This window comes from Phoxinus phoxinus (genome assembly GCF_949152265.1).
Source record: "Phoxinus phoxinus genome assembly, chromosome: 22".
NCBI lineage: Eukaryota > Metazoa > Chordata > Actinopteri > Cypriniformes > Leuciscidae > Phoxinus > Phoxinus phoxinus.
In genome coordinates, this window is record NC_136897.1 from 5,559,905 (window position 1) to 5,572,796 (window position 12,892).

The window sequence follows — 12,892 nt, forward strand, 5'->3', positions numbered from 1 at the left end:
TAAAGCTTCTGCTGCGATGACAGGTTTTGGTCAAACTCGAATCTTGAATTATTGAGGCGAGACACTACAGGTGAATAAGGTAAATGTGTTATCTAGCAGATATCACCATGAATGTTTCCCAGTTGATTACCGACATTAAGATGAGAAAAAAGATGTCTTACAAGTGTTCTGTAATTTAATGTTTAAATATGCAAATGAGGCAATATCTAAGTAAATATGCGCTAATTTGCATATATTTAAAAAAACGAAATCTGAGTATTGGATGAAGCCAGGTTCAAAATTATGTTTTCATTATGTTCACATATTAGATGGGAAAAAAATTAGAGAGGGATTTATGGATATCTACTTTTGTTATCCTTTAAATCAGCATATACTGCCAATAGTCTTAAAAAATTATTTTCGCCATGTTTTTTGGAATAAATTGTTATATAAATCAGACTATGAATAATATATTTACAAATCCCTCTGTAAATGTCTTTTTTTTTTATTTTTCTTTATAATATAACTAGGTACAAGACTGGAAAGTTTGGTGTATATAGGTGCAACTGAAGTGGAGATTTCGGACAGTAAAGTCATTTTGAGAAAACGGGCTTTAAAGATTTATCATCGCCAATGAGATTGCGCATTCAGTCCTTTTACTTTCACGATTGGTTGCTTATAAAAAGGAAATGACCATATTTGGATCCGACAGCATTGTACAGGAGAGAGAGAGCTTTCTAACGGTATGTGATGACAGGGAGCAGATAGAGATCGCGGAGCAGCGTGTTGATTAAGAACGCCAAACTTTTGTTGAATTAATGAGAAATCTACAGACGCAAATAGACAAAGTGTAGTAAAATAAAGACCTAAATGTGTATTTATGACTTTTTTTCACCACAAGTCTGAAAGAAGACACGTTATTGAAGACAAATATCCCAAAATCTCAAAAATGTACCAGTAAAAAAAAAAAAAAAAACGATGTTTTTGCCTGCCGTGTCTCGCTTTAAATGGTTTGTTTACCCAAAAATGAAAATTCTGTCATCATTTACACTGTGGAACACAACAGAAAGAAGAACTGCATTGGTCACTCATTCATATGCAACTGCTTTTAAGTTTCAAAGAGCACTTGTATGACTCCGGGCCTTATTCTTGACCCATATGACCAAAGTTTGAGTCGTTATCCACAGACACACAGCGATGCCTCATTCAAGGAGTCAATTTCAGTTCACAAAACTGACTCACAGACTCGATGATCTGGTTGGAGCGGTTAACACCTCAATGGAAAGGAAGATTATGAGAGAATACCAAATTAGATATTAAGGATAGATGCCATGGAGCGCAAACCCTCTTTTTTATTTTTGCGGCTGACCTTATTGCAAATGCATTTGTAGTTGTTTCCCTTTTAGATGCAACATTTATGGGTGGAGAGTGTTTAAATGAATCATGCAAGGTGATTTACTAAAGTTTGCGCTAGTCAATTTAATGGTATGCACCATTATTTAAGGCCCATGTCTCATACCAGATGCTAATTTGCGCTGCTCTTGGTAGATAGTGTTGGTCATTATGTAAATGATCCGACCGCGTCTGTGTTCTTTAATCTGCGTGTCGTCAGTAGATCAAGCACAGAACTTTACACTCACATCTGCGCCATTTTGGAATTGCGCTCTCGCGCTAATTTGCCCTGTTTAGTAAATCTGGCCCTAAATTGTTTCTCACACATGCAGAGATAGTTGGTGACTTCAGAAGACTTTAAATAGAGCATGAGTCACACTTACTTTTATGAAAGTTTAATGTTGTTTTGTGTCTTTTTGGAAACTTTAAAACTTCGGTCCTCATTCATTGAAATTGCGTGAAAAAGAGCGATCAGCACAACTCTTCAAAATGTCAAAGAAAGAAAGCCATACAGGTTAGGAACAATTTGAGTGAGAGCAAATATTGAGAGAACTTTTAGTTTGGGGTAAATAAAGGAGAATAAACTAACTTCTACCACCATTCGATTGACTGACAAGAAAATTAAAAAAGAAAAATATAAAGGCGACGATAAAGAAATCAAAGCGAGAAAGGGAAGAATAGAGGGGAAGAAAAATCGCCACAACACAAGTATGATAAGCAGCGCTAGTCTTTTCTTTGGCAAGGTGACACTGCAAAGGAAAGTGGAAATGCCATCAGGTACATCAGACAGAGCAGGAGCACAAAAGCTGTGCTGAAGACTGAATCTTTCACACAGGAGCTGTCAGGCTCTTTATGACCACGCTGCGGGAGTCTACTGTAGCGTGTCACATTGTCTCAATAAAGTGACAAATAAAAGCCCACGCTGGAGTCCCATTGTTAACCGTGCTGGATAAACACCCTAACTGTGATGCCTGAAGTTCTGGGCCCTGTGCTTGGGATGAGGCCTGTTCAGAATTGAAGGAGAGGGAAGATAAAAGGACTTCAAAGATAAAAGGGCTGAACTAAAATCTTCATCAACTGGCACATGAATAGTGTCTTCAAAGTATGGATGTTAAAGCTGAAGTGTGCAATTTCTACCAAATTTCAAAAATAATTGCTCTTTTTGTGAATATCTCCATGTCTTCCATTGTTTGGATAAACAGATAGTCCTGTGCAGTCTGGATTGTATTTGTTCCACAGAATATTAGCAAGAAATGTGTTTCTATTGAGTTGTTCTTGTAGTCTGCAGCCAAAACAACTTTAGTCTGATTCACAAATGAATGATTCCAAGTCATTTCTTATTAGTGAATAAAACAATGTACTCCACTTTTCCCCCCAAGGCATTTGCAAGTTCTCGAACATACTGTATCTGGGGGGACACATGGTTACACACATGGATCAGCTGTCCTTTTGTCTCCCTGTAGCGCGTCTTAGGCGTCTTACATTACGGACATTGCAGTTTATTGCTCTGGCCACATCCCAGCACCAGTTCAAGTCAGACAGGGAGTCATGGTGTGAGCTGCTACTAACAATGAGCAAGACAGACCTTTCAGGGTAGCAGATGGACTTGAAATGAACTCCCAAAACTCACTGTCATATCTTCAGAAATATTTTTTTCAAACAGTGGTACAAGAGGAAGTGGTGCTGGAGCCTCAAGAGTCACTCTCAAACTATCGGTCTATAAAGCCTTTAAAAAAATCTTCTATTTAACAACACTTCAGCTTATGATTCTTATTAAGTGGGGGTCATGTTTCAGGATTCTTTACCTTAGCAAAGTCTCCTGATAACTAGTGCTTCTGGAGACTCCAAGTAAGTTGCAGTTAAATGGTGGCACTGGTTAAATGGTTCACTTTCTAGTATTGCATTAGAATTGCATCTTTCTCAAGGGCATTTGATAATTTTGGCATTTCAGAGTGAGTTAAATCTCTTTCTTGGTGATTTTTACCTTTAAGAAAATTCCTTAATAAATATGCACATTTGAAAATGAGGCATTATTCACTTCCAGCCCTCGTTTACAATTATATATCACTTGATTAAATGATAACATACAAAACAAACAAAACAAATAGTAGTTATGAAGACTTAAGGTTTGGAATTGGTAAAATGTGCTCGAAAAATAAATATGATCAGTGAATCGACATACACCTACCTCCAAAGCTACAGTAGTCAAGTCAAGTCAAGTCAAGAATATTTGTATAGCGCTTTTCACAATACAGATTGTATCAAAGCAGCTTCACAGTATTAATTAAAATAATAATAAAACGTCAATTTTTGGTAATGCTAATCAATAGTATTATTCATTGAGTAATTAAATTGAATATCCCCAACTGACCAAGCCAAAGGCAACAGCACAACAGTAATTTCCAGCACAACAGGCATTTCCAGTAATGTGTAAAGTTTAAGGCACTTGTGCTAAAATTCTGTAAAGTGAGGATGCTTTAAAAAATAATGGCATAAATAGATTTTAATTGTCAATTAACTTATATTAACTAAATGTGACCTAAGTTGGACCACAAAACCAGTCACAAGGGTATTTTTTTTTAAAATTTAGATTTATATATCATCTGAGAGTTGAATAAATAAGGTTTCCATTGATGTATGGTTTATTGGGATAGGACAATATTCGACCGAGATACAACTATTTGAAAATCTGGAATCTGAGGGTGCAAAAAACTCTAAACATTAAGAAAATCTTTAAAGTTGCCCATTTATGTTCGCGATTGTGCTGCATCCACTCACAAAAATATTGTTTTTACATATATTTACGGTAGGACATTTACAAAATATCTTCATTGAACATTGAATGATTTTTGGCATAAAAGAAAAATCGATAATTTTGACCCATACAATGCATTGTTGGCTTGTGACTGGTTTTGTGGTCCAGGGTCACAAATCAAATCAATATTTGATGTGACCACCCTTTGTCCAGGAACACTTGCACATTTTTTTCAGGTAGCTTTGCAGTAAGGTTTCTTCAAGTCTCTGAAAAAATGTTGTTTCCAATGAGCGTGTGTTGCCAATATGGTTAGTGGCACTTTTAGTATGATTTGGTAATTTGGCTATAAGTAACTTTGCCACATGTCATCTAGCTCTCATTAGAGTATTACTGTCTGCCTAATATCTGCTAACTCTTTATTGTGATGCTTCTCCTATAAGTAACTTTGCATGTCAACTTATTCTAACCCTAACCCTACCAGTCGACTAATACTCTATTAATACTCTAATGAGAGTGAGTGGACATGTGGGTGCAACATAGCTTATAGTCAACAGAACGTGTTAAAGGGACCATAAAATAAGGCGAATCCCTGATTTCTTATGCAGACACGTTAACCTAAAGCAACTTATAAAAATGAGGAATGCTGCAAGACAAGCAATTCATTTTTAAGAGATCATTACATACAGCAGTATGAGCCATTATGAGGATTAATGCTCTTTATATTTATGCAGAAGCTGTTGCCATTTGTAGACAAAATTTAGTCATGTTGGTCCTACTTTATTGTCTACTGTATGATTAATATGTATAGTACAGTAAACTCAGTGAAGGAACACTGATGCCCTAAATAAACAAATGTTCAATTGGGGTAAATCCCATTTGCGAATATGAGGGTTTTGTGTTTTCCTGTTCAGTTTGTTTAATTTAATTTGTACTATTTTGATTGTTTTATTTTTTGAATGAATGAATGAATGAATGGAGACATTTATATGAATTTATATTGCACATGGTAATAAAAGTAAGCTTAAAAGCAGTTTAGCAGATAACTTTTTTCCTAGGAGTTATCATTATTCATGTTAACTAAATTGACTACTTTTTTCAGCATATTGGTTGAAAATAGCAGAAGACGACATTACATCTACATCATAACTTTTTTCTTCTTCACATTTTTTGTTATATATTGCATTATTTAGTCCATATTTACTTTTTATCAATGCACATCCTCATAAAAAAGGGGGGGGGGGGGGGGGGGGTCATGTGCCCTCATAATCTTTAGTGAAAATAACTTCCCCTCCGTCTGGCAACGACATCTCTTCTCTTCTCTAATGACGTGTTTACTGGCATGAGGGCGGGACAACCTGCCAGTCAAATGAGATCGACCAATAGCAAACCACAACCATCCAATCAATTCCCAATGGACAAAATCAAGTCCTGGCCTATATTTGTTCTTCTTCGAGAAGCCGTTTCACTCTGATATACTGTATGACCTAATAGTGCAAGACTAGCAGAACTTCCATTTCAACTAAACTAGAATGAATGAATGAATGAATGAACGAATGAACGAATGAACGAATGAACGAATGAACGAATGAACGAATGAACGAATGAATGAATGAATGAACGAATGAATGAATGAATGAACGCACGAATGAATGCACAAATTAATTAATTAATTCATTCATATTTAGCATACAAATAATGAAAGCTGCAAAAAAATCCCTCTTATATGAAATGTCCAGATGTTTTACTTTTTGGTTTCTTTTTTGTAATTCCCATTATTATTAATAATCTAATTAGCAATTTAGATTTTGTGATATGGCCAGGACATGTTATTGACTGGATTCCTCCATAAATAGCCAGATAAGTGTCGTGCACTAGATGATTAGCACATGTATTTACCTTTTTTTCACAAACCAGTGCAAAATGAAATTTCCACAAAAAACCTTTGGCTTGATATGTGACACTACTCCCACTCTCCTGCCAGGTACAATTACTACAGCATAAAGCACATGGCAAGTACCTACTTGAAAAACATTTCTTCAGTAATCTTCAGTAGCAGTGGGACGCTAAAGCCCTGTCGCCTCTTAAATTGGCTTTATGAGAGAGTAAATGCGCCTAGTTTAACTTATAAAACATTTAACAGTATAAGGTAAGGGGGGACAGCCCTCAGTCATTATTTATGGGAAGGCAAAAACAGCTCTCTCATTTGCCGTGCTGGACACCGAAAATATAAACAGCAAAACTCTAAAATAACCCTCATGACCACATGCAAATTAAAAACAAGCTAATTTATCATGCACCGGTCGACCACTGTTGATGAAGCCCTTCATTTCTCTCCAAGTGCTTTTGGGAATTCAAAAAAAAACAAGGCTTATAAATGGGTTGAGTGGAATATTCATGTGAACCTGCTGATATCCAGGCTAGCATTAGTAAGAACATACTTCAATATAAAATATACAGGAAATAAAACACTCGGAAGGATTCAAATTGATTGCATTATATATATGACTGTAATATACTTTTAAAAATACAGATACATATTTATATAGCCTAATTTAGCTCCAATGTTTTTTTGGACTTTATTAGCTGTTTCCATTCACCTATTTGTATGCAAATTTTGGGATGTTGCTTAAAAAACGATGGATGGAAAGGTCAAGATGCGCATAATTATTATTTTTTAAATGAGGCGGATAAAAAAAAGAAGTTATCTGATAACAAGACTTGCACAAACTATGATGGAAACGCATTTACCGAAAAAAATCCCTCACAGTGTGCAACAAAAAACTCATGTGACTTTGTCCTAACAGAGATTCTGATTGGACAACTGGACTTTTGAAATGCACAGCATTAAATGTTGACTTGGTCATTCTGAAATGCCTGAGCCAAAGTCTGTAATCAAAATGACGTGGTATAATTTCCTCCCAAAAGCTGTCTTGCACGATTGTGTTCCCAAACACCAGTCATCAGTCACGTAGGAAAAGGAAGCACAGTGGCAAAATTGTTCATTTACAGATATTTTGCGGCAGTTTCCCAGAAAGTGACGATTTTGCTCTCTTTGATCATGGCGATTGAAACTGCGCTTCATTCACAAATGTTTTATGCGATACTCCACTTTTGCATCCAAGTCGAATTCACAACTTTGGATGGAAACCTACTGACTTTAATTGTTAAACATGTTAAATATTCATCAAAATAACTTACTTTGTGTTAAAAGAAAGAAAGAAATGCTTACAGGTTTGGAATTACATCATTTTCATTTTGTGGTGAGCTATCCCTTTAAGAACTAAATTAGATGTAAATTGTACTTGCATGATGACAGTACGTAGTTCCATGTACTGCCAGAACGTATGTGACAATATGTAATACATGAACTGGAACATGTAAGACAGTTAAACCTCACCTCATCATAGATGCTGTCATTCTTCTCGAAGTCTCCAGCCTTTCTCGGAAGCACGTGGACATGGACATGCTGTAATTACAAGAAGAAACGAGTGGTGGTTAATAGAAAAACTCATTCATTCAGCAAAGCTGAGGTCACTGTCAGAGAAAGTAAGGACAGGTACACTCAACCACCCTCCATATCACTTCCTTCATTACAACACAGTCTTCTGGCAGCTTTTCACTGTTAACTTCTCTTAAATCATGCAAGAGTTACTGTAAATTCCACCAAGCGTGCATCCGTAAACCTCTAAGACTACTTCTTTTAGGATTTTAAAACTTAAATTGACTTTGTCAGATGTCCTCAGTGAATTCCCTTCTGCAATATGCTGTCACAAACTTGGCCATCTGCACAGTTAGTTTGCAGAATTGTGCTTTCCTTGGGTGCACATTAGCAATTTGAGTCCCAGTAGGACACGCTCTGTTTTAATGAACAAAACATTAGCTATTGTGTATACAGTGCCAACCCAACACATTTGCAGTCTTTTCAACCCCATATTTTTTTTGCACATTATTATTCATTATTGCATAATTTTGGTTTGGAGGGCTAGATGCATTATCAAGGGCAATGACATTACACTTTTTTTTAATCATTTATTTATTTAACAAAGTTATGTGGTTTACCAACAAAGTCAAGTGATTATATCATAGGAAGAAACTACATTATAGAAAGGAAAGGACCCCTGCCTGCAGACCTTGTATGTCAAGGTCAACAACTCTATTAACTCTTGCCCTGCCAATGATAAAAAATTCCATCATTTGTGAAAAAACGCTTCCCCGTTGACGGAATTTTCCGGCTTTCTGTGTTTTCACTGTTATACGGTAGGGGGCGCTATGACACATGTTCTGAAAGAGTACTGACTCTCCTGATCAAAATACATGTGAAGAAGAAGCAGCAGAAACTAGCGATGGCATATGTAAGCATTTGCATATGTAAAAAAACACGATCAACAACATTAAACAGCATATAAATCAAAACTGTCGACTCAGGACGAGCTACAGGACTGTGAAGCGTTGGGGGTGTTCATGGACTCGATCAACTACATCTGTCATTACACAACATTCCTCCCGGGTTAGTGACTTCACCAACCCTAGAATTTACATAATCTATGATTTATAGATTATCATGACAGAATATGCTAATCAATGACTAGAAGAAAGTTAAAGGGATAGGCTACTTCACCGATTAGCATTAAGCTGTGTATCAGAAGAAACCCGGTAGTATTTTCGAATGACCGTGCTTCCCTGCCTCATGTCCCCCTGAGACGAGAGATATATGTATTTGTTTTGTTTTTAAAAAATCCTCAGATGACGCAAAAAACGTCATTTTGCGTCATCGGAGGCTTTCCTGGCCAGAGGCTAAAAACTACAGCCAGTAGAAGGAGCTAGTTCCGCCCATTTTCATCCCGCCCATAGTGGGTGGGATCTCACTCACAGAATGTACAAATAGTGTCAGCCATCTTTTTTTTTTAAGCTAAGCTAACAGGCTCTTGCTCTGTGGAGAAAGCTGAGTAGTAGGTGTGACCATACGTCCTCTTTGTCCCGGACATATCCGTCCGGGACTGCCCGGGCTCTTCCTCCCGAGTCCCGACCGCCAAGCAGATCTCGCTCCTCCGCTGCAGCAGCTGCTCCAGCGCGCGAATTCAAATGCTCGTGGCCACCCGCATGAGCCGCAACACAACGAGGAACAGCCGCGGACGATGGAGGAACAAGAGGCGACTGGAGCAGCCGCTGCAGCAGAGGAGCGAGATCCGCCCGACGATCAGGAGGAAGAGCACAGGCAGACTCGAGCTGGGGCGGACAAACTCGTCACGGAGATTTACGATAAAACGGCGTCTTTTCAGTTTCGAGTCAACTAGTAGCCATTTGTATCAATTCTTCCGATACTGCCCTCTGTAACCGGTAGGCGTGGCTTGGGAGTGGCCTCGTAGGGCAGCGAAGCAAGTGCATTCTGGGAGTTGTTGTCTTTCATCCACATGAGCCAAAAATAAATTTTGACAATTTTAACATGCTATATAAAAATATCTGTGGGGTATTTTGAGCTTAAACTTCACATACACACTCTGGGGACATCAAAGACTTCTTTTACATCTTGTGAAAAGGGCATTTTACCACCCCTTTTAAGGATTTGGTGAAACTCTCCAAAAATGTGATATTAATTAACTACTACTAATAATAATAATAAAAGGATTAAGAAGATGTGTATACTCGCGTGTATTGAAGATGTAAGAATTTTAGTTAAACCACATGTTCATTACAAGAATGTGTCCCTACCTACATGCACTTTTGCAAATAATTGAATAATACAGAGATATTTTCGTTTGACCTCTTTCACCCTAGTGAATAATATGAATATAAATTATCCATATGTTTTTAAATGTTACATTAGATGAGCAAAAATGCAACAGTTCAAGTTTCTTTTCGCATTTCTAGTTGAAAACTTAACAAAAGGTGGGGGAAAAAAGAGATAGAAAGAGATGTAAAACTGTCACTGTTCTTTGAAATTCTCTGTAAAAGATATTTAAATGTATAAAAAAAATCAAAGTCACACATCAAGACGGTAAAATGGAGGCCTGTCACCATCCTCCCCCAGTAGTTTTGTAATGTGTGATCATTCGCTATTAATGTATCAGAGCTTTCTGCATGAAGACAAGCGACATGACAGTATAATGTGGACAGCATACATAAAAACCTGGAAAAGTAAAAGAGCAGGTACAGAGTAGATGAGGTAACGATGTGATTGGTGTCTCCTTGAAAAAATTAATGTAAAGTTTAAACGAACATGATTTTACGACAAAGCCTATTCTGATTGTTTTGTCTAATCAGCAAGAACCTATATTTAGCCCGACATAAATCAAAACCAAAGATAAACAAACAATATTATCATCTGCCGTCCAAACCGTCAACTTTTTGGAGCTTTTCACACCGTGCTGAACTCTACCAGGGTGTAATAACCTAATTACAGTGCTTTTGAATTCATTTTTCATTAGTCTGTTGTGATAAACAGCTCAGGCTTGGCGAATAAGTATTTATAAATGTTACAAACAAGATAACATGTTTGGAGGCATCTGCTTTGTTGCAATGCATTTTCTATTTAATGAGTGCATTTGCATAATGTCTGCATTATTAAACTCATCTACCTTGAGGAAAGTATGAAGAAACACAGCGCACACACAAAGCCATTTCATCAAGAAGACTTTTTAGAGGCCGCTTAGCATGGAGAAGGAAAGCTCAGTAGACCAGAGCGAGTGGCAAAGGGCCGCCAACTGAATAGTGCAGAAAATTGGAAGGATAAAACGGGTGATTTTAAGAGCAACGTGACAAGGTGCAGAGAAATACGCACGGGAGTTTGGGGTCAGAGTCTGACATTCATTGTTACTCATAATACATGATAAAGAATGTGGATTACCTTGTATGGTTTTATTAGACTAGGTTTATCAAGTGTTAAGCATTCATATAAAAGTAACAGACATATTAAAGGACAAACAATTTACAATCTGTCATCATTTACTTACCGGCACGTCATTCTAAAATGCATTTGACTTTTTTGGTGGATCACAAAACAGTTTGTTTTTTAAGATTCTGCCTAGGCCACTATACTGAAAATGAATGAGGAACTACTATAAGAATTCTAATGCATGTGTTGTATACTAAGCAGCATATGTGAAATACATTTAACAGATTCGATGAAACTCTTCCCCTCTGCTGCAGCTCTTGAATCAACTCATGTTTCAGTCTGTTCGCCACACAAAGCTATCGTATGACGTCAATGAAGGGAATAGGTAATAAAGCACTTTTTGGGGGGTGGGGGTGGGGTTCCAATTCACTTGCAATATATAAAACAGCACAAACAAGGTATTCTTAAAAAAAATAAAAAAAAGTATATATATATATATATATATATATATATATATATATATATATATATATATATATATATATATATATATATATATATATATATATTTTTTTTTTTTTTTACTTGGCAGCACATTCCTTGATTATTACGCAGGAATGAGAGTATAGTTCCTAGTCATAGTGGCCTAGAAAATCGCAACTTTTCCTTTTCTATCGGTCTTAGTACATGATGTAACTACAGAAGAGTTTTAAATAGGAAAAATATTGAAACACTTTGGTCATTTTTTTTTGTAGGGATGTTAACGGTCTAATCAGATTAAATGATCTTTGCTAAGCTACGCTAAAAGTGCTAACGCCAGACCCGGAGATCGGCTGAATGGATTCGAAAATGGTAAAACTCAACTGTTTAATTGAGTTTTCCTAAATAAGTAGAGTGTTCCTTTAAATGCTGCAGGACTGTAAATTCCATACAATTCTATATTATAAAATGCATAGTTTCAGATGCTGATTGGTCAATATAGCAATCCATCTGTATTAAAATACATAATATAGTAACAGCTAACTTAGCTATATCCCTCCACAGCACTCATAGAGAACACATTCTGTTTTTGTTTGCTGTACATGCCAATATATAGCCTACTGTGAAAATGCCTAACAAACACACTTTAGCTGTTCATGTTCACAATAGCACAGTCTCAAATTGTATTGCTTCTGCATGGCTGAGAAATAAAACCATTCTTCATTCATAAGAAGTCCAGGGTAAAGAGTAATATTATGATGGTTGAAAGCTGAGCAAATAAACTCAAACTGGTACTAAAACATATATTTTTAATCATCAGGTTTTTCACACTGTATCAGTTTCTAGAGTGTGTATCATCTCACAACTTAAACAACTGTTATTTAGATTTCAACCAACCTTATATACTTAGAATACCTTTCTTTAAACTTGATTTCCACAATGAGAGAGAGAAAAAAAAGCTTCTAAAGCGGCAACCAACTTCTACTGGAGTAAAAGGTTTGTAAAGTGCCTGCTCTTCTAATTAAAACAGATGTCTTTTAATTAGCTTTTGACGATGAACAAATGTGCAAAATGGCCGCACTGCTATTTATATTGTTTAGGTTAAATTCAGTCAGACATGTAGACAAATGCATTTTGTCACCAACAGCTGGCCTCCAATTAAGACATAGGGGGTCAAAAGCAATAGAGGCTCTCAGCCCAAACTACCTATTAGAGGAACAGACATCTTTCCCTGAGTCATCCACTGGCATTGCATGGGCTCAAAACGTAAAATGCTTGCTGGAAAGCATTTTTTATTTTTTATTTACTTTTGACAAAAATATCATCTCAAAATGATAGGTCCTGAAAATTGTGATGCCTTCTAATATACCTCATCTCAAAAAATGGGTGAGTGAGTGAGTGAGTGAGTGAGTGAGTGAGTGAGTGAGTGAGTGAGTGAGTGAGTGAGTGAGTGA

At 36.7% G+C, this 12,892-nt stretch overlaps 1 protein-coding gene across 2 annotated transcripts in view; it reads right to left on the reverse strand.

The window, feature by feature from the left end:
- Window positions 1-12,892, reverse strand: part of fhit (fragile histidine triad diadenosine triphosphatase) — a 336,035-nt gene that overhangs the window by 58,478 nt on the left and 264,665 nt on the right. For both annotated transcript variants that reach the window (XM_079597960.1, XM_079597961.1), the window contains exon 6: window positions 7,524-7,592. In XM_079597960.1, coding sequence (XP_079454086.1) covers window positions 7,524-7,592 — 69 coding nt within the window. The remainder of the gene's footprint in view (window positions 1-7,523; window positions 7,593-12,892) is intronic.